General features: G+C 42.5%; 1 protein-coding gene across 1 annotated transcript in view; it reads left to right on the top strand.

Moving 5' to 3' along the window:
- The window catches only part of Wnt2 (Wnt oncogene analog 2), a 1,072,327-nt gene that overhangs the window by 570,401 nt on the left and 477,923 nt on the right, over positions 1 to 24,003 (top strand). Inside the window, exon 2 of the mRNA XM_068227505.1 lies at positions 1,336 to 1,562. Within this exon, the coding sequence (XP_068083606.1) occupies positions 1,336 to 1,562 (227 nt within the window). The remainder of the gene's footprint in view (positions 1 to 1,335; positions 1,563 to 24,003) is intronic.

Genomic DNA, 24,003 nt, shown 5'->3' with positions numbered 1-24,003 from the left:
TAAACTTCTGAATGTCAAATAAGATTGAATCGTATCATTTGATTTTTACTATCACCCTCTGGCTACAATTCAGAGAAAATGAGCCATGGCCAGCTTGGAGGTTCAAGCAACTTTTCATAATCGAAACAGACTTTCAACGTATTATGTCGTGTAACGTACATGTAGTACGTGTTGAAGAGATGTTAAGTACATAAAAAAAAATGGCCAGCCGTACACCAGTGGGATCCGATCCCACAACCTCCCGATTTCGCGTCGGTTGCTCTACCAATTGAGCTATGGTGGCCTAAGCCATCTTTGTTCTGTTTGAAAGGATCTGAGCTACAGGTCTGGCACTGCTGCTAGCACACTGTAGAGTGCGTTCAAGTCGGCCGTTGTGGGGCATGTCAATGAATATTGAATTTTCACGACCGCATTGTAATCGAAACAGACTTTCAACGTATTACGTCGTGTTACGTACATGTAGTACGTGTTGAAGAGATGTTAAGTACAGAACAAAAATGGCCAGCCGGACACCAGTGGGATCCGAACCCACAACCTCCCGATTTCGCGTCGGTTGCTCTACCAATTGAGCTATGTAACACGACATAATACGTTGAAAGTCTGTTTCGATTACAATGCGGTCGTGGAAATTCAATATTCATCAACTTTTCATAATCCTATAGGTTGTTACGTAGACCATAAAATTGAAGAACTGAACATTATTGAACACACTATCCATGACGAATGTAAACAAGAAGTGGTGTCCAATGTTGAGTAGAAAATATTGAGTTATTTGATGGAATGCATATTTGTTATCCTGAAAATATTTTAAAACTAAAGATGTAACTCACCAGTTTTGAAAACTTGAGATTTATCGGAAAGGTGTCTGCTATTTTATAAATATTCAAAACTGATCCATTATTTGTAAAATAAACTTTCAAAATCAAAAGAACAGGTAAAATACATATATATTGCTATTTGCTTTACGTCGCACTGACACAGATAGGTCTTATGGCGACGATGGAATAGGAAAGGCCTAGGAGTTGGAAGGAAGCGGCCGTGGCCTTAATTATGGCACAGCCCCGGAATTTGCCTGGTGTGAAAATGGGAAACCACGGAAAACTATCTTCAAGGCTGTCGACAGTGGGACTCGAACCCACTATCTCCCGATTACTGGATACTGGCCGCACTTAAGCGACTGCAGCTATCGAGCTCGGTAGTACATATATTACAAGATAAATGGTATTACTTTTCTGGTAAAATAGCATGGTAATTAGTATAGGGGAATTGGAATATCACCTGATACTCAAACGTTTAGAAGAAATTCAGGTCTAAGCTTGTATTTTTATATTTCAGGGTTATGTCCAGCGTCGTGGCGCTGGGGGCGCATGTGATATGCAGCCGGATACCCGGGCTGACGGCGCGACAGAGGGATATGTGCCGGCAAGCACCGGATGCCATGGTGGCAGTCGGTGACGGCGTAAAGCTGGGTGTTATGGAGTGCCAGGAGCAATTTCGCAACCGGCGGTGGAATTGCTCGGCCATTGGCAGCGGCAACGTCTTTGGTCACGTGGTCGTCGTCGGTAAGTACTCCCATCCATTCATGTTCGGCGTTACTAAAGTGAAATATTCATTACAATAAAATGATGACATTTGTATTACCCTTTAGTAGAAGTATTGTTTCACTTGATAACAATGTTTAAATTATGCCGGTAACACGCAAAATATAGATACGGCGGAATGCGTGTGTTATTCACGATATCTGGATATATGTATTTCTTCATGTGCATACCAAACTAATTTTCTTAACCAGATTCCCTTTTTGTGCTATATACCGGACCTAGAGAAAATACCACCTAAAAACTCCGGAATTCGAGCATAAGACACTTGGATTGGATAATATTGCACCAGCACACATCTTCCCCATCACTCCAGAATCCAAGATGTGTGATGAACTCTGCATTCACGTAACTCTTTCCACCCAATAATTTGTTCAGTAGTGATGGATTTGAATGACAAAATCCTAAATTCCTTGTGGCAAAGATGTCTTTTAGCAAAATATAAATAACAGGTAATAGAGAACAGAGAATCAGTGATCCAAATACTCTTCAAGAATTTTATTTCATTAAAGCTTCTACGTTAAAATTCATGTTAATTGATAAGACCATTCCAAAAATGGTAGCAGTAATTTTTTTTTTTTTTTTTTTTGCTAGGGGCTTTACGTCGCACCGACACAGATAGGTCTTATGGCGACGATAGTAGCAGTAATTAAATTCAAGTCTTCACCTTAAATATGGCCATACATCAGTTGTTCATTGCAGTCTAAAAATGTTCCGGGAATGATTATGACAAAACCTTCTTAATTTATCAACTACGCTGTAGAGCTTTAAGCCATCTGACTTTTATTTCTCGTCCAATTAAAGTTCCAGTGATAATTAAGTTGATGGAAAGATAAAACAGAATATATCTTCTAAATGAATACCTGGAATAACATTAAGTGGCAGATGAAGTGCTTCGTAGATAAACCACAGCTAAACGGAGATGTGGGAGTAATTCAGAAAGTAAATTTCCCTAGTTTATTGCTCAAGAACAAAGGAACGAAGCTCGCTGCAACTTATGTATGCATACGTTTTGTAGTTCCACTGATTGATGTCCACAGATGAACAAGTCGCTGAAAAAGTACTATGGTGCAGTAACAGTTGTATAATGGTAAGGTAACGAACGAATTGTCGCAGGAGAAGGTGTGCGAAGAGACCTGTTCTCTGCGGGTATTCTCAAGAGGTGTGTGAAAAAGGAGAGAAAGTGATGTCTGCTCAATAAAAGCGGAAATGGTGCCAAAAATTTGAAAATGTTAATCACTTTGAATGATCAAAGAATTGGCCATCTATCAACTTAAAACGAATGCAGTTGGATAACTAGACGTTTTCCGGCCGAGAATGAAGTGAAAGATGAAGTGGTGATTGTGTTATCAGGTGCGTATGATGTCATGGTAATCACATGGTGTTGCTATTTATAGGAAGATTATTATCAAATATATTTGTTAAAGATCTATCAAATATTGTATAAAACAAACGTTTAATAATATGTTATTTCCGATCCTTTTTGCCATGTACGTATTTATTGTACGACGGACAATATCGCAGATGATTACAAAAAAATGGATGTTTTGTCCAAGTCCCATGGGACATGACTTGCATATCGCTTCAAGGTGGGTAATGGAAGAACTAAAGAGCTATTTTACTCTTTAAGATGGGGCAGATATTAAGGGACGTATCGTCACCCTCAGCGTACGACGCCATTGGTCAGAGATACAATATGCAACTTGAGAATCATGGAGAATTTCGCACAACTTCGGACTAGGTACTGCACCGTATAATCAATTCGGAAATCGTCCTCGTTCTCTCTCTTGAATTTGTTCAGCTTCATCATATTTCGGGTTATTGCCACACATTTTTTAAAAGGAAAATATCATTAATATGTCACATTAAACCTATGAATAGAGCCATGTTACTTCGCATATATTCCCAAAAGAAACATGTAATCCACTGCAAAATCCCGTGCGAAGAACGGATACAAACGATAGTAATAAATATTCCTGTTTCTCGCTACTGAAGATTTAGTTTCTATATGTAAAGCAGTTGTTTCTCGTTTCTAATATGTAACGTTGACTTCTTCAACGTCGGTCGCACAATATAAGAGCTGTCAGCTCACTTGTTCCCAGACTTGTCTCGAATAACCACATATGGACTTCAAGAAGATAATTACCAGGGAAGTCACGAAGCTACTTTGAGCCTCATAGCCACAACGAGCTGTTTTCTATCCAAATGCCTGTGGGAACGAGCTATGCAAGCGATCGTGTACCAAAAACACGAGCTCATCTCCTATTCAGGACCCCCGCAGTCCTGCAGAGTACGTGCGACAATGAAGTGGTCACACAGCCATAAATACCTTGCCCTGTACGCATGAGAGGATAAATATAATCTTGTTGTATCAGGATATTTTGACTGCTGTAATGTTTGTATCATTTTAATCCGATGAATTATAGCTTGGTCACCCACACTTGAGTTTCTTCCCCTTCTTTTTTCTTCTTTATAGTATATGTGGCCTTACTTTAACGTGAAGGAAGGGAGCGAAAGAAAAGCTTTATATTAAGTTTGAAAAGTTGTTTTGGTCGATAAGAAGTGGCACTCCCAAGGAGAGCAAGAGACAATAATGGTATCTGTTTGTAATTGCATGTAATAATGACAGAACATGATGTGAAATATTCTCCAGTACAGTAGTTTATTTCAACACTAACACAAGGCGTGTACAGGCTAAAGGTGAACTGTGCAGTACATGTTGGTCCTGTTTCTCAGCTTCTGGCCAGGTCAGGGACCAGGCAATGTCCACTTGTACGATTTACGGTCATTACTTTTTACAACCTAACTCATGATGTAGAGACTCGAAGAAGAGCTGAGAGGAAATGAGGAAGTTTTCGTGAAATATATTTTGTCTCCTTTGGGGATATGGTAAGAAACTTCGGAGAGGCGCAGATGACGAGATGTTGTCCCGCATGAGTTATTGTACATGCCAGTATCTCTGCAGGTACAAAGTGGACGTACATGCGTACTTTGAAATAGCACCGGACTGAGCTAGGATGGAAGCGACGAAACTGGGCTCAGAAAGCCAACTCCAACTGTCTGAATCACGCAGCAATCACGAATTTTTAAAGATTTCCAATAATTTTGTTTGGAATATTTAGTAGGTTTTTGGACCTTTTAATGAAAATGACGACCATCTAGTAGATTCACAAAAGGAGAAATGTTACTAGAAAAAACAGTGTATGAATGGTCGAGTCCGATGTGCTGTTCATATGATCGTGGGTTCAAACAAGTTTGTTCAGCACTACGTGTCAGATGGCAGATCCGGTGCTTACCCGATACAATAACTTGAACCTCATGGACAGGTCACCCGTTCGATCTCTGCCATCTGGTAGAATAAAATGGAACATTGAGATTGACTTTCAGGCTGCCTAAATGGCATGAATGTAAAATGCCTTCACACAGTAGCTGAGTACAAGCGAGTATGCTTTTTCTTTGCTAGTTGCTTTACGTCGCACCGACACAGATAGGTCTTACGGCGATGATGGGACAGGAAAGGGCTAGGAGTGGGAAGGAAGAGGCCGTGGCCTTATTTAAGGTACAGCCCCAGCATTTGCCTGGTGTGAAAATGGGAAACCACGTAAACCCATTTTCAGGGCTGCGGACAGTGGGGTTTGAACATACTATCTCTCGAATACTGGATACTGGCCGCACTTTAGCGACTGCAGCTGTCCAGTATGTTTTAATAATACTAATAATAATAATATTAATAAAGACTTCGTGTGAAGGATCAAGGAGATGTAAACAGCACTGCAAATAACCAAAGACATCTATAATAAACGATCAGTGTCCTTCAATGCAAAGCTCAGACACTACTGTGCAGTCATTCGACCAGACGCCCTGTACGCAGTAGAATCCCTCGGGATGAAGACGGAAGGTCCTCTACGATAGGTAGGAAGCAGAGATTCCGTTGATAACTTCAATAAAATTGTAAAATATTTTGTTTAAAATTACAATTTTTCTTCATTCCACAATGTATATTTGGTGACCTTAATTTGAAATAGATCTTTTACCGACTGAAAAGGAAATTAACTGTTTTATATCAACTGCTAGTGTTCATGATTGCAATGCTAGGGAATGGAATTGATGATGATGATGATGATGATGATGATGATTGTTGTTGTTGTTTAAAGGGGCCTAAGGGCTAGGTCATCGGCCCCTAATGGTACGAAATGAGATGAAATATGACAATTTAAAAGTACAAAATTCATCCACTGACCAGAATGTAAAATACCGTACTTGATGATGAAGTATGAATGGATGAATATGAATTGAAAACTGATCAGCGGATCCAGCTCACAATACTGAAAGGTTAAAATAATTCCAAAATTGATCCACTGACTAGAATTCAAAAAACAAGAACAATGATTATGAACTTTAAACAATCAGTGGATTCGACCCGCTACGCCCTACCTTCCCAGAAACTGTCTTAAAGCAATAGTTTTACTGACCAAGGGACTGCTTTCAAAGCACAGTCTTGAATCGATGATGCTTGTTGACTTAAGGGGTCCAAAATCCGGGCCAACGGCCCGTCATAATGGTACTTATCGCTCGTAAAATGGAACCATGGTATTTCTCATGTTGCGGAACTAAAGAAAAGTAGCGTGTACTCACGGAGTTTCACACATTATGTTACTATTCACAAGTATTGTACGTCGCACAGTTAATGCAGACCTATGGTGTTTCCCACATAATGGCACCACTAATAGACAACGCAAACGCACGGTGTTTCTCACGTAGGCGTACTAATCACAGGGACCCTACTATCCCGTGCTGTTCCTCACACAGTGGGTACTAATTACAGGGACCCTACTATCCCGTGCTGTTCCTCACACAGTGGGTACTAATCACAGGGACCCTACTATCCCGTGCTGCTCCTCACACAGTGGGTACTAATCACAGGGACCCTACTATCCCGTGCTGTTCCTCACACAGTGGGTACTAATCACAGGGACCCTACTATCCCGTGCTGTTCCTCACACAGTGGGTACTAATCACAGGGACCCTACTATCCCGTGCTGTTCCTCACACAGTGGGTACTAATCACAGGGACCCTACTATCCCGTGCTGTTCCTCACACAGTGGGTACTAATCACAGGGACCCTACTATCCCGTGCTGTTCCTCACACAGTGGGTACTAATCACAGGGACCCTACTATCCCGTGCTGTTCCTCACACAGTGGGTACTAATCACAGGGACCCTACTATCCCGTGCTGTTCCTCACACAGTGGGTACTAATCACAGGGACCCTACTATCCCGTAATGTTCCTCACACAGTGGGTACTAATCACAGGGACCCTACTATCCCGTGCTGTTCCTCACACAGTGGGTACTAATCACAGGGACCCTCCTATCCCGTGCTGTTCCTCACAGAGTGGGTACTAATCACAGGGACCCTACTATCCCGTGCTGTTCCTCACACAGTGGGTACTAATCACAGGGACCCTATTATCCCGTGCTGTTCCTCACACAGTGGGTACTAATCACAGGGACCCTATTATCCCGTGCTGTTCCTCACACAGTGGGTACTAATCACAGGGACCCTACTATCCCGTGCTGTTCCTCACAGAGTGGGTACTAATCACAGGGACCCTACTATCCCGTGCTGTTCCTCACACACTGGGTACTAATCACAGGCAATGCCCAGACCTATGGCATCAGATCCACATACGCCTATCTGAGTGCCATCATTCCATATAAAACCTCCTTCCGCTGCTCCACAGATCAATGACTGCGTTGTTTGCACACTCTAAGTGACATCGGGCATTCGTTTTTGTGATTAGTGGCATCCAGGAAGCAGCACACTACTCACAAAGGAATCCTACCGCCACTTGACGGATCATTCTGTTACATACATCCGTCCCTGATCTGCAATGGACGTTCTCTGCAATAGTTGACAAAGATGTCTGACGGTTGGTTCGTATTGTATGCTTTAGAGTTCGCCGGTCCGTATCAGTTAATTCCTTAGACCTACCACAACGATAATTTGATTCGCTTTTCCGCTTCACAATGGCATTTCCAGCAGTGAACTTTGGCACATGTAACTCCCGTGAAATCTCTTTGACCGAATGCCCGAACATGTGGGCCTCTATAATCATGCCCCGTCCAAACTCAAGTAATTCCTTCTACGTTGACTCATTCTGACAGAAAATTTGTCTATGATGCAGACGCATTGCACTCGCACTTATCTACGCATAGCCTGACGTCACACAAATGGGGTGTCTGGGGACGTTTGTTTACTTATGCACAATAGTCTCTGTAAATTTCTTCTTCACTTTCAGAAAGAAAGTTCATTTTCTTGGCTATTTTTCGTCACAAATTGTACACCCTATCAACGGTCAATATTCTCCGGTTTCGATCTTGTTCTTCACTTCCGTATGGAAATTAAACATACCAAAGACCACTTTACTTACTATCCGTTCATCATATTAGTTGAAACAGGAAGTTATTACTAAAGAAGAAATTATTTCATCGTTAAGTAATAGACATGAAATTATGCTAATAAACAGGGCTATGAACCCAGTACGATTTAAAAGATACTGGATCATTCATGAGGGGTGTTGAGTAGTAGAAGCAGCCAAGAGCACCTGCAACTTTCTACAGACTTCGAACACTTTCTAGAGTGATACTCCATTATCTCTGATATTTTGAAATAAATAAGCAATAAATTCTGGCCAATTACATCAGTTTTGACATGAAATATTATGCTTATTAGCAAACTAAACAGTAGAAAGTGGTTTCAGACATAAAATTAGAGTTTATGGAAACTGATATTACAAATCCTGATTGGCTGTCACTAAAGGCAGATTATTGGACAAACTGGAAGTACTTCCGGGAAATAACTGATGTATGTGATTGGTGTTACTGAACAGGATAGTTCATTACGCCTAAGTCATACCACTATGATTTATCCATAGATTCAATGGACAGAGGAGTTAGAATCGTCTCGTCCACTATCGGTCCAATATCTTCCAATACTTTTCTGTCCAGCTTCATGTGGAATGCAATTCTTCCCCAAATTAAATACTCTCAAATACTGTCATCAGCAACTGTTACAATTTGTATTACGAGATAATTCCATGCATGCATTTATATGAATAGATAAATGGATAAAAGAGTAATGGCATCACCGCTAAAATTCGTACTAGCGTTACTTACAGAGCACACACCATCTCCAAGGCTTTAATATACTCCACCCCCATCACCTGCCACACTTGTGGTCAGCCTACAGCACGGATGAGGGCATATCTTGTGTTTTAATGCGCTTCCAGAGTAGGGGTCTTTCATTTTGAGAAGAATTACTAATAGTGTGGACTCTTATCCGGTGAATACGGCGGATGTTTCAGTACTGTCCATCATCAGTCACGTAGATCCATAATGATGATCATACCTCATAGGCAAGCGATCAGTACAACCTATTGCTAACATATTTTGGAACATGGCCTTCGTGTCACACTCAGGAGAAAGCGAAGGCACCTATTGTGAAAGATTCCCATCATTCTTCACGAAAATGCAAGGTGTTAACTCTGCTAATGCCGTGGTGGATCTCCTGCGTGATTGCATGACCTGTGTGAGTAGCATGTCTGCATTGGAGTGCTTAATTCAACACAACACCCTTCCGCGATATGAAGTTCGAATCCTTGCATTTATAGTGGTCACCTTGAGTGTAATTCATCGCAATTTTATTCTCATTCAGCTTAAGGAAATATTTATTTGATGCCTTATCTGCATCGGCGAGTCCGAAATAAAGTTCACTGATCATACATACGGCTCCATGCCTAAATGCTTAGCGTGCTGGCCTTTGGTCCTGAGGGTCCCGCGTTCGATTCCCGGCCGAGTCGGGGATTTTAAAGTTCATTGGTTAATTCCCATGGGTTGGGGATGGGCGTGTGTGCCAACTACATCATTAGAACTCATCACAGGTAGTGCCACATCCTCATAGACACGCAGTTCACCTATACGGCGTCAGCTCGAAAGACGTGCGCTAAGCCACTCGTCAGTATTAATGATCACGCAATGTGCTAAAAATCTTTCACAATTTAAAACGATCATTTTTTGCACCTACTCCTATTACAATACGATAATACCGATTATTATATATATATAAAATAAGAGTTTTGTCTGTACATTGCTCAGAATTTGAAAATAATGGTATTTCTATATCGGTCATGTCCATAGTAACAAGGAAATGCACTTTTTACTTTTCCGTAATGTCTGTATGTATGTATGTATGTATGTATGTATGTATGTATGTATGTATGTACACGCATCACGAGAAAACGGCTGAAGAGAATTTAATGAAACTCGGTATGTAAAGTCGGGGGATGAGCCACTACAATCTAGGCTATAAATCATTTTATTAACCCTGAGTAAAATGGTAGTTTAGGGAAAGGCCAAAAATGAAATTCGCACATATTTATGTTATTAGTGGTCCTATCTTAATGAAAATCGGTATGCGAAGTCGGGGAATAAAATTGCTATAATCTAGGTCATAAATAATCTTATTCACGCCGAGAGAAATGGTAGTTTAGGGGAAAGCCGAAAATTCAATTCTCAAATATGTATGTTATCCAGTGGTCCTATCTTAATGAAAATCGGTATGCAAAGTCAGAGAATAAGTTGCTATAATCTAGGTCATAAATAATCTTACGCTGAATGAAATGGTAGTTTACGGGAAGGCCTAAAATTTAATTCTCAAATATTTGTGTTATTAGTGGTACTATCGACAAATATTATGTAACTAAAGTTATATAGTATTAAATTTCCGATCATGTATCTTATACATTTTTTCTGTATCGGCTATGATAAGAGATATTCATGAATTTTGATTTTTGTTGCTAAGCCCATATCAGCGCCGAGTCACAAGAAAATGGGTAAACAGATTTTAATGAAAATCGGTATGCAAAGTCTACAGTCTATGCCATAAATATTTTTGTAATACAGCCTAATATCACAGATTCGAAAGAAAACTAAATGTGAAGGTCTACAATACAGAGAGCTCATAACATTGATCAACAATAACATTACACTGACCATTGTTTGTTGTGTTGTGCTTTGTGTCCCTGTTGCAACTCATAGTTGGCGAGTTTAAAAAAAAATTATTTACGTCACACATAGATCTTATGGCGACGATGGGATAGGAGGTTAGGAGTGGAAAGGATGCGACCCTGGCCTTAATTACGGTACAGCCACAGCATTTTCCCGGTGTGAAAATGGGAGACCACGGAAATCCATCCTCAGAGCTGCCGACAGTGGGGTTCGAACCCACTATTTCCCGGATGCAAGCTCACAGCTGCACGCCCCTAACCGCACGGCCAACTTACCTGTCTTGCCGAGTATAACAGCCTGCCTGAATATTGACGGGAAGTAGCTGGGAGTTAGATAACTTTCTTCTTTAGCATGCTATTTCTCTGGTTCATAAATTTTCTGATATTACAGTACTGGTACGTAACACACTGGTTCATCGTAGCATGCGAGTTATTCAATCCCTACTCTGAGGCACTGATTGGAATGACCAGTGTATATATTTAACGGAATAATGGCAGAAGAGTGTTCACGGCTGTCTGCGGCCTGGTCATTCCAACACTGGAACTTTGGACTGTTAGATCGGCACCGTAGTACTGTTCGTTAAAGTGAGAAAATGTGCGGTTTTTCATTTGATCGAGTATTTGGTATGATAACATTACTTTTAATTACTAAATTCCTACTGAAATTTTTGTAATGGTCTAACTTGACTTCAGTTAGGAAAACCACGAAGACAGTCTTTCTGAGAATCCCGTAGCGAAGCACGGGTACTTTAGCTACTCTATCATACTAGCTGGTAGGATAGAGTAGCTAAAGTACTCGTTCTTCATACGGATTTATGAGCAAGGACTACAGTGGTTAAATTAAGGTGTATGTGTGTGTCTTACAAACGCCGGCCCCGTGGTGTAGGGGTAGCGTGCTTGCCTCTTACCCAGAGGTCCGGGGTTCGATTCCTGGCCAGGTCAGGGATTTTTACGTAGATCGGAGGGCTGGTTCGAGGTCTACTCAGCTTACGTGATTAGAATTGAGGAGCTATCTGATGGTGAGACAGCGGCCCCAGTCTGGAAAGCCAAGAATAACGGCCGAGAGGATTCGTCGTGCTGACCACACGACACCTCGTAATCTGCAGACCCAAGAGCTGAGCAGTGGTCGCTTGGTAGACCAAGGTCCTTCAAGGCTGTTGTGCCATGGAGTTAGTTTAGTGTCTTACAAGACGCTCAGATAGACAACATTTACGACCTTCTCATGGAGTCCCGTGGTCGTCACACGACTTCTCACAATAACATAAAGATTTGAAGTAAAAAAAACGGGGGATTATAAGCATATAACAAAAAATAACTGAATAAGTGGTGTGAAATCTAAGACTACACAAAGTGAAATGAAAGTGAAATCTACACCTACTAAATATGATTACTAAACCTACACAATGCTGAAAAAAAGAGAAACACAGAATATAAATATAAGGCCTGAACAAGAAGTTTCCCTTTGAGGGCATTGCTGCAGTGGACAGGCAACCTAGCGCGACTCGGACGCGGGTATGTAGGTATGTAGGCAAAGGGATTAGCGTCGCAGTCGTGTCGTGTCGAGATGCATGCGTTAAATGCAGCTACGTGAACTATGGTGACCTTATTACCAAATGCGTGCTGTTATTCTGTTCTTGGCTGCCGAAGGACAAACACCGGTGGACGTCCATCGGAGAATGAAGACTGTGTATTGGGCAGCATGTCTGTCGAAAGCCACCGTAGCGGAATGGTGCACCAAGTTCCATGCCGGTCATGTTTCGACAAAAGACGCCAGTCGATCTGGCAGGCCAGACGAGTCCAACCAACTCAAGTGGGAGCTTGAGGATGTGCAGCAGTCGGTTACGGATTTCTTCACGCAGCGGTACACGGTGTTTTACCTGATTGGCATCCCGATTCAGAACTGTACGGCCGACGAACCGGGGGCATCCCTCATATAATACGATGACAGTGAAATGGCTGAATAAATAAATTATAGCCCACAGCTGTCCTCGAACGTGGATGAGAACGCTTAGCGCTCTCTATCCCACAGCTGTCCTCGAAAGTGGATGAGAACGCTTAGCGCTCTCTATCCCACAGCTGTCCTCGAAGGTGGATGAGAACACTTAGCACTCGCTATCCCACAGCTGTCCTCGAAAGTGGATGAGAACGCTTAGCGCTCTCTATCCCACAGCTGTCCTCGAAAGTGGATGAGAACGCTTATCGCTCTCTATCCCACAGCTGTCCTCGAAAGTGGATGAGAACGCTTAGCACTCTCTAGCCCACAGCTGTCCTCGAAGGTGGATGAGAACACTTAGCACTCTCTATCCCGCAGCTGTCCTCGAAAGTGGATGAGAACGCTTAGCACTCTCTAGCCCACAGCTGTCCTCGAAAGTGGATGAGAACGCTTAGCACTCTCTAGCCCACAGCTGTCCTCGAAGGTGGATGAGAACACTTAGCACTCTCTATCCCGCAGCTGTCCTCGAAGGTGGATGAGAACACTTAGCACTCGCTATCCCGCAGCTGTCCTCGAAAGTGGATGAGAACGCTTAGCGCTCTCTATCCCACAGCTGTCCTCGAAAGTGGATGAGAACGCTTAGCACTCTCTAGCCCACAGCTGTCCTCGAAGGTGGATGAGAACGCTTAGCACTCTAGCCCACGGTTACTAGACAAGACGGTAGGGGTCATCAGTTGGGTGCGCAGTAGCAAGCCACGCCTCCTGACGTCATGCGTTCCCCATGTTCGCTAAACGAAGCAGAAAACCATTATTCTAGTGATGGTGTTTACCTTCTCAACAGTGTAAGAGTTTAATTTTTCTGTGTCATGGTGTGTTGTGCTGCCGCTGGTTGCTCTAACCACGATAGACATCAGAAGGACTTAGACGTTAAATTGTATCGTTTTCCAAAGAACAGTGAAACTTTAAAATTTGACGTGATTTACGGCCTGACATTTAAATTTGCCACCGAGTAGTAATGATTTAGCGAGTCAGTTCTGTAAAGATCGTGAAATAAGGGCACAAAAGTGAAATCAGCGTAAGGCGATATGGCAAATTTTACAATCGCAGGCGCCAATTGAAGCAGAAAATGTTAATAATGCAATCTTGAGGAAGGAATTAGATAACAAAAGTAAACATCAGTCCGCCTCTGTGGTGTAGTGGTTAGTGTGATTAGCTCCCACTACCGGAGGCTCGGGTTCGATTCCCGGCTCTGCCACGAAATTTGAAAAGTGGTAGGGGGATGGGACGGGGTCCACTCAGCCTCCGTACGTCAAATAAGTAGAGGTGTGTTCTATTCCCACCTGAGTCATCCTGGAAGTGGTTTTCCGTGGTTTCCCGCTTCTCCTCCAGGCAAATGCGGGATGGTACCTAACTTAAGGCCACGGCCAATTCCTTCCCTCTTCCTTGTCTATCCCTTTCAATCTTCCCATCCCCCCACAAGGCCCCTGTTCATCATAGCAGGTGAGGCCGCCTGGGCGAGGTACTGGTCATTCTCCTCAATTGTATCCCCGTACCCAATGTCTCACGTTCCAGGACACTACCCTTGAGGTGGTAGAAGTGGGATCCCTCGCTGAGTCCGAGGGAAAAACCAACCCTGGAGGGTAAACTGATTAAGAAGAAGAAAATGGAAAATTAATTTAGTGCCTTCCATGGAAACTACATTAAGAAATGTCCAGGAGATTTATTAAAGGAAAAAGAAAAGAAACACATCTTGATCTTGAAGATTTCGTTGTTTTATGTTTCGTTAGAACCAGAACGTTCATAAAGATGAAAAACATAAACAAAAATAGGCACATGCATTCTTGCAAGAGATGTAAACGAACTCCTAGTGAACAAAGTAGTGCGAAAAAAATTAAGAGTTGTTTGATAGACTGATTTTGAAGTAATGTAAAACAACCAAGTAAAAATCTGGTGTAAATATTTGTGTAACCTATATAATGTAAATATGTATACAGTTTCACTACCATAATAATAATAATTAGGAGTATTCATTAGGTGTTTTTAAATATTGAACATTTGATCGCATTTTCTGACAGGGTTTTCTCCGCACCACATTTTATATGGCCTAAGCCTATGGGAACCTGTTTCCCCACCAAAAAATTGTGACCCTTAATATGGTGGAAGAGGTTGACGTTTCTTCAGGGGATTTTTACCAACATACCACCGACCAATACACATTTATAAATAATAGCTTATACATAAATATAATATTAGATGTTTTTAAATACTACTTAACACCAACAATCCACCAAAACAACGGTAAAAAGCATCCCGCGCGATTGGTCATGTTTCTATAATTTTTGTAACTAGTTTTAGAAATAAAACTACGTATAAAATCGTTCTAAAGTCACTGGATGGATAGAAAATACGAAAACCGAACCGTAAATACTTTATTTACGAGGCGAAAGATAATTTATTAGTGAGAAAGCTACTGGAATAGTTCCTGTTTAGCACAGTGTTATTACATTACTTGTAATGTTCTGAAAAATACTGAAATTACAACATAATTGCCTACACATAACAACTGGCAATTATATTTGACAGAACTGAAAAATATTTAGCAAGTGGTTAAATAAAAACAAGCAAATCATTAATAGAAAAGCACAATTACAATGGGTCGTGTTCACTGCAAGCTCGGCAGTGGGGATCGGATGACGTCACCAGCCAAAGCGAGCCTGCGCGTGACCCCTACCGTCTAGTCTAGTAATCGTGCTCTAGCCCACAGCTGTCCTCGAACGTGGATGAGAACGCTTAGAATTCTCTAGCCCTCAGCTGTCCTCGAAAGTGGATGAGAACGCTTAGCACTCTCTAGCCCACAGCTGCCCTCGAACGTGGATGAGAACGCTTAGAATTCTCTAGCCCACCGCTGTCCTCGAACGTGGATGAGAACGCTTAGAATTCTCTAGTCCACCGCTGTCCTGGAACGTGGATGAGAACGCTGAGCGTTCTCTATCCCACAGCTGTCCTCGAACGTGGATGAGAACGCTTAGCGCTCTCTATCCCACAGCTGTCCATGAAGGTGGATGAGAACGCTTAGCGCTCTCTATCCCACAGCTGTCCTCGAAGGTGGACGAAAACGCTTAGCACTCTCTGGCCCACAGCTGTCCTCGAAGGTGGATGAGAACGCTTAGCACTGTCCATCCCACAGCTGTCCTCGAAGGTGGACGAAAACGCTTAGCACTCTCTAGCCCACAGCTGTCCTCGAAGGTGGACGAAAACGCTTAGCACTCTCTGGCCCACAACTGCCCTCGAAGGTGGACGAAAACGCTTAGCACTCTCTAGCCCACAGCTGCCCTCGAAGGTGGACGAAAAAGCTTAGCACTCTCTGGCCCACAGCTGTCCTCGAAGGTGGACGAAAACGCTTAGCACTCTCTAGCCCACAGCTGTCCTCGAAGGTGGACGAAAACGCTTAGCACTCTCTAGCCCACAGCTGTCCTCGAAGGTGGACGAAAACGCTTAGCACTCTCTGGCCCACAGCTGTCCTCGAAGGTGGACGAAAATGCTTAGCACTCTCTGGCCCACAACTGCCCTCGAAGGTGGACGAAAACGCTTAGCACTCTCTAGCCCACAGCTGTCCTCGAAGGTGGACGAAAACGCTTAGCACTCTCTAGCCCACAGCTGTCCTCGAAGGTGGACGAAAACGCTTAGCACTCTCTAGCCCACAGCTGCCCTCGAAGGTGGACGAAAAAGCTTAGCACTCTCTGGCCCACAGCTGTCCTCGAAGGTGGACGAAAACGCTTAGCACTCTCTAGCCCAAAGCTGTCCTCGAAGGTGGACGAAAACGCTTAGCACTCTCTGGCCCACAGCTGTCCTCGAAGGTGGACGAAAACGCTTAGCACTCTCTGGCCCACAGCTGTTCTCAAACGTGGATAAGAACGCTTAGCACTCTCTAGCCCACAGCTGTCCTCGAAGGTGGACGAAAACGCTTAGCACTCTCTAGCCCACAGCTGCCCTCGAAGGTGGACGAAAAAGCTTAGCACTCTCTGGCCCACAGCTGTCCTCGAAGGTGGACGAAAAAGCTTAGCACTCTCTGGCCCACAGCTGTCCTCGAAGGTGGACGAAAACGCTTAGCACGCTCTAGCCCACAGCTGCCCTCGAAGGTGGACGAAAACGCTTAGCACTCTCTAGCCCACAGCTGCCCTCGAAGGTGGACGAAAAAGCTTAGCACTCTCTGGCCCACAACTGCCCTCGAAGGTGGACGAAAACGCTTAGCACTCTCTATCCCACAGCTGTCCTCGAAGGTGGACGAAAACGCTTAGCACTCTCTGGCCCACAGCTGTCCTCGAAGGTGGATGAGAACACTTAGCGCTCTCTATCCCACAGCTGCCCTCGAAGGTGGATGAGAACGCTTAGCACTATCTAGCCCACAGCTGTCCTCGAAGGTGGATGAGAACGCTTAGCGCTCTCTATCCCACAGCTGCCCTCGAAGGTGGACGAAAACGCTTAGCACTCTCTAGCCCACAGCTGTCCTCGAAGGTGGATGAGAACTCTTAGCACTCGCTAGCCCACAGCTGTTCTCAAACGTGGATAAGAACGCTTAGCATTCTCTAGCTCACAGCTGCCCTCGAAGGTGGATGAAAACACTTAGCACTCTGAACAATACAATTGTAGTCTGCAAACACTTTCTGCAGAATGGCGTGCTCATTCTTCAGCTGGCCTGTTAACAGACGAATAACGACTTTTGACACAAATGATAATGAAACATGGCTTCGAGCATGACCTCTTCTTTTTTTATGCTATTGGTTTTACGTCGCACCGACACGGATAGGTCTTATGGCGACGATGGGTCAGGAAAGGGATAGGAAAGGGAAAGAATCGGCAGTGGCCTTAATTAGGGTACAGCTCCAGCATTTGCCTGGTGTGAAAATGGGAAACCACGGAAAAACATCTTCAGGGCTGCCGACAGTGGGGTTCGAACCCACTATCTCCCGAATACTGGATACTGGCCGCACTTAAGCGACTGTAGCTATCGAGCTCGGTGACCCCTTCTTTCGCACGAATTCATTAGTGAAGTTGACAACAACCAAAAGACAAGAAAGCTGAATTTCCTCGAAAACCATTAGAATTAAGAAGAAAATGCATATGATATTTATTGTAAGCAATGCGATGCAAAGTTTTCTCTGTACAGACCATCATGGTCCTTTTAGAATGGCGGATGGTAAAGGCTTCCACTACCCGTAACCTCGGCACTTGATAGGGTAGAGTGGTTAGCTTTTCCCCCGGCAGCCTTTGCCGCCAGGAATTAACCTGATACTCATTTCTGTGTAGGCTGAGTGAACCTCACGACCATATGAACCCACGTCCTTCCGGGTGAACTGAACACGGCTTAACCGTCTCGACCAGGCAGACCCTTGACGTTTCTTGCAGAAATTTTAATTTCAAGACCACAAGGTGCACTTCATTTTTCGATAGGAGTAACCGTTTACCTGGTATGTTACCAAATTTAAGGCAAAAATTGCCCACTTTAAAACATACCCCTGAAAAATCCCCTACTTGTTCGAAATGATGAAATGTATCAAATTCAAAAGTATCTCTTGCGTTACTGGGGATTTAAAGCCGTATCCATACCAAATTTCAACTCAGTTGGTCCTGTAGTTTTCGAGCCTATCTGAAACAAACAAACAAACAAACAAACAAACAAACAACCGGGCTGAGTGGCTAAGGCTTGGCAGGTTCAATCCTGGCTCAGTCCGGTGGTGTTTGAGGATGCTCAAAGACGTCATCCTCGTGTCGGTAGATTTACTGGCACGTAAAAGAACTCATGCGGGACAATATTCTGGCACCTCGGCATTTCTGAAAACCTTCAGTAGTAGTTAGTGAGGGGTACGTGGAATAACATTATTACAAACAAACAAATACAATCGGATTTTTATTAATAGTAACTTACCCACATCAGGTATTACTCTCAATCGTATAAGATGCATGAATTGATTACCGCGTTCGTTTTTACAAGTTGCTTTACGTCGCACCGATACAGGTAGATCTTATGGCGACGATGGGACGGGAAAGGGTTAGGAGTGGGAAGGAAGCGGCCCTGGCCTTAATTAAGGTAAAGCCTCGGCATTTGCCTGGTGTGAAAATGGGAAACTACGGAAAAACATCTTCAGGACTGCCGACAGTGGGGTTCAAACCACTATCTCCCAAACACTGGACACTGGCCGTTCGTAAGCGACTGCAGCTATCGAGCTCGGTGACCATGTTCTTCATAGTACCCGATAAAGTAACATCATCAGCTCGTTGTATGTATGTTGGGTATTCAGCCCGAAGGCTGGTTTGATCCTCTGCAGCTCCGCCAACAGCTGTCACGAATAGCCTAGGCGTCACTGAAGAGGCGTACTAGGGAAATGAGAAGTGAGGAGTGGGGTAGTTTCCCGTTGCTTTCCTCACCGAGCCAGCCGTTGCTATTACATAGTCTGCCAAACCCACTGAAATGCATGCACCAACCGACCCTATGAGCGATATTTTCACACCATTCATAAAAGGGACTGGCTGCATAAACAATGGTATTACTAGCATCACGCATACCTCAGTCACTTTCATATTGTCAAAGCCAAGGATGAGACTGAGACAAATCTATGAAAGTAACAAATTTGATATAGCCCATACCAGAAGACATAGTGCACTGTAAACACTACATCTCGCCACTAAAGGCATATCAGCTCGTTAAGGTATCAATTTTATGTTGTTTGACACATGGTTAGCTGGTTCGAGTCCGGTTGGTGGAAAAATTTTCACCATCAGAATGTTGGCCGGCAGCGTAGAAGAGGTGTTATACAATTTCTAATCACTAGATGCCTGAAAATGGCCTGAATTTAATTCCAGACGTCTCTGCAGTATTCATACAGAGTGTAGGCATATGACGCAGATGATGATGATTTATCCATCAGATGGGGTCATGAAGCCTTGAGGAGGTTCCTTATTGTTATTCGACAAGTTTGTGTACAGACACCGGGTTTCATTCTTTCCCTACCCAATTATCATCGTCATCATATAACACCCTGACGTGCCTATGGGCATCAAATGGAAAAACATGCATCAGGCGAGCCGTATCCTCTGACACTCCCGGGAAAAAAAGCGATACGTTAAATAAATAAATAAATAAATAAATAAATAAATAAATAAATAAATAAATAAATAAATAAATAATAATAAATAAATAAATAATAGTATCGAATACAAAAATTAAAAAATCTACGTAAAGAAATATGCCCGGAGTTGATATTATAGGTTATGGGAGTTGATTAAATTCCCGAAAGGAAGCAGTAATTGGTTTGGTGTTTTAAGCGGAATCCTGTCCTTAGTTCTGCTAATTAGAGCAGGTACACGGATATTACTAAGAGCTCTCTAACCACAACATTATTTCTCGCCACTGATGTTTGTATAAATTTACACCGCAGAACAACTTCAGTATGTTCATGTTCAATTACTCCGAAAATTATAGTCGCTGGGGTTAGACTACTTTCTTGAGAGTCGGCATGTTATTCTTCGGTAATTGAGCCTTATTTATAGTGTTGATCGGAAAGTAATCTGGAGATAATATTTGCTTTAAGTCCAACTAACTACTTTTACGGTTTTCGGACACGCCGAGGTGCCGGAATTTAGTCCCGCGGGAGTTATTGTACGATTCCCTATCAGTTGCTTTCTTTAAATATATTCAAAGAACTTGGAAATTCATCGAACATTTCCCTTGATAACATATACCAATCCCTTATTCTTCGTCCTGTAAATGATTATTTATCCCAAACTGTCCTCTTGAATTCCAACTTCATCTTCATATTATGCCAGTACCTACTTTTAAAATGTCCACCCAAGCTTATATTTCTACTTATGTCGTTCCACGGTAACTTTCCACTGAAAACTCGACACACGCCATGATTGTACCAATGTGAATGAGCCTTCCCCATTGTGGAGTGCAAAACGTACGTAAATATTTGGCAGTCATTTCAGATATGAAGAAGCAGGTCAGTAAAATATAGGGTGTTTCAAAACTCCAATGACGGTTTGTATATTGCGCAAACCAATCATTTTTGAAGACGGAACTCCTGTTTGGAAATGCATGGATTGGACTCTGCGGGCCGTCACACGTTCGAAACGCCTCGGATATGGGGGATAGATATTCGTTCCACATTTTCGAAAGCAACCATCAATAACACCGAAAGAGCATCACAGCCTGCATTAAATTACGAAAGAGGTTCAAATTGCCGACATCATCCTGTATACGTACTCTACAGTATTTGGCAATATGCATCAATCACTGCACCGGCGATCAAGTAAGAGGTCTACAATTCGAACTCCATAATCTGATAATGATGGTTGTTGTTTAAAGGGGTGTAACATCTAGGTCAACGACCCAACTTCAGAATCAAAAATAATGCTAAGATCAAACTAATTTAAAAATACCTTGTTGTAATTTAATTCACGATATGATGTTCTTGTTGGGTTGATGGAGGTTTCTTGACAAAATGTGGAACATACGCCCTTTTCTGTATCCGAGGCGTTGGTAAAATTTGATACCCCACAGCGTCCGAATCATGCATTTCCGAACATGAGTTCCTTCTTGAAAAATGATTAGTTGACTATCCCTACCAACATATTAAGTAATGTCAGTGTAATTTTTAGTCTGCGTGCCATGCATCCTGGCTGCTTGACATTTGAAACCAGTCAACAATGATCTCCTGATTGTCGAGCAATGAATTGCACACATGTTTCTAAGAATGTTTTCAGAGGTGCTAATTAATGTGTCGCTTTCATCAAAGTACTATCTCGTCACTGTTTCTAAACTGTTAGGGTTTCTCCTCGCTACTAATGCTAACTTCGAGATATGGTGGCTACCTTGGAAATGAAGTAGAATTGGATAACAAGGGACAAATATCAGTAGTTTGTACGAGAAAATTTATTTGCACAATCATGACATGGCAAGTTGATTTGATAACGCAAAAACGAGTAAAATCTGAAAAACTTTTAGAGAAATGTTCCACGTGTAAATAGGCACTTTAGTCCAAATATAATATTTAGTAACTTAGAACTGCAATAAATTGACTCGAAGTAAACTAAAACAGATAAATTAAATCCTACATCAAGAAGATGGCAAATATAGATTTTCTCACTTTCCTTTTGAGCATTTTCTTAAGTGAAATATTTATTCATAAAATGCCCAATATTTCTTATATCCATTTAGTCAGGGATACTGATAACTTGACAACTCCGCCCACGTAGAACTAGGCTGTCTTTGGTCGAATAATTGTTTGCTAGCATTGAACCATTCAATGATTTTCTCGCTAAAGTCGTTTTTCTTTGACAGAAATAATTGGAAGTCAGATGATGCAATATTCTTTGATTATAACAATACTGTGTAGTTGTGGTAGACCAGTCAAGTCGTTCTCATGTAACTTTACTAATGTAGTCGAATTCACGTGAAGCCTAATGTTTCTTGTGAAATGTAATACATTTTATGTTGCATACTTATAGATTCTTCTTTTGAACAATATGATGTAATTCCCAGCCAGTTGTAGTGCACATTTGAACTGATCATCAGATTGTGACAGAAGAGTTCGTAACTAAAATTGCATTTGAAATCCCACCTGACAAACAGAATGAATGAATACTATGAAACCATGTCCAAATTGTTGATTTAATATCAGTAGATTCTCCGAAAGTTCACGAATGTTTTAAGAAATGTGTAAGCATTTTTATATGTCTCACTCTTAGCTTTGTCAAAATGAAATAACGCAGCCAGTCCCTGTTATGAATGATGTGAAAACTCGCTCATAGTGTCGGTTGGTTCACGCATGTTAGTGTGCTTGGCAGACTGATATGTAATAGCAAGTTCAGGCTCAGTGAGGAAAACAATGGGAAACTAACTCACTCCTGATTTCCCTAGTACACATCTTCTTCTTTGACACCTGCACCACATATGACGGCTGATGGCAGATCTGTTGAGGTACAAACCAGCCTCCGGGCTGAGGACTCTATACGTACTTCTGCATATCCATATTTGAAACTAAGTAACAAAACTCGATTTCGTTAGGCTGATTTGCTCAGACGGTAGGGCAATGTTCTACTTACTCCAAGTCGGCGGGTTCGAACACGGCTCAGTTCGGTTGCATTTGAAGGTGCTCACTTACGCCAGCCTCGTGTTGGCAAGATTAGTGGCACGCAAAAGATCTCATGCGCGGCAAAATTCTGACTCTTTGGCTTCACTGAAATCCTGAAATATAGGCTTAGTTTACGTGAAATCGATAACATTAATTAATTACCGGGGATGAATGAATTAAATATGTACGTAATTTCTGTGACAAAAATCTCCTTAGAATATATTTTTCTCCTCTTATCCAGGACGTCCTTCATATGCAAAAATGTAAATTCTGTCCTCATCCCGAGGTGTTACAGCTCTTTCAGGCACACCTCCAATGAAGGTGAGCTGCATGTACCTTTTAAACCATATACCAGCCCTCCTAGTAATCTCAAATGTCAGACAGTACTAAGAATCAAAGCCGGGCTTCCGAGGACGGCAGCTGACAGAGCTGACCGTTGTACTACGGAGAAGGACGTCCTTCACACAATTATACAGGATCGCCAGAGCAACTCGAGTAATTCGTAGGTTCAAAATTGAACAGACATAAGGCGCTGGTTCTATCGAAAATTCTACCCTAAATTATCAGTTTTGGAACCTAATCCATTACATTGACTAAATCCTCGTCCCTTCATTAGGGATTAACATTTTTATTTTTTATTTTTCTTCTTTCTTCCTTTCTTTATCTGTTTACCCTTCAGGGTTGGTTCTTCCCTGGGACTCCGCGAGCGATTCCACCTCTACCCCCTCAAGGACAGTGTCCTGGAACGTGAGACTTTGGGTCGGGGGATACAACTGGGGAGGAGGGACAGTACCTCGCCCAAGCGGCCTCAGTTGCTATGCTGAACAGGGGTCTTAGAGGGGATGGGAAGATTGAAATGGATAGACAAGGAAAAGGAAAGGAAGTGGCCGTGGCCGTAAGTCAGGTACCATCCCGGTATTTGCCTCGAGGAGAAGTGGGAACTGAACCCGGGCCTCCGGGGGGTGACAGCTAATCACTCTAAGCACTACACCACAGAGGCGGACATTTTTAGTTTTACTTTTCAAAATAAAAAAGTTATTATTATTATTATTATTATTATTATTATTATTATTATTATTATTATTTTAGTTCCGTTTCGGCCTGCTATGGACCACGTGGTTCTTATCTCTAGCAGCTTTCTTCTTTGACCAGTACTCCTTCATTCTTGCACTGTGAATGTCTTTTCGCTCCTGAGTCCATATCACACCTCCTCCCGGACGTACTGTTTTTTCTGTTAGTGACTGGAGAGAGTTTGATGTTCTGATCAACG

This window comes from Anabrus simplex, chromosome 4 (assembly GCF_040414725.1).
Source record: "Anabrus simplex isolate iqAnaSimp1 chromosome 4, ASM4041472v1, whole genome shotgun sequence".
NCBI classification, from domain to species: domain Eukaryota; kingdom Metazoa; phylum Arthropoda; class Insecta; order Orthoptera; family Tettigoniidae; genus Anabrus; species Anabrus simplex.
The sequence above is the reverse complement of the archived record's forward strand: the minus strand, read 5'-3'. Positions and strand labels throughout refer to the sequence as shown.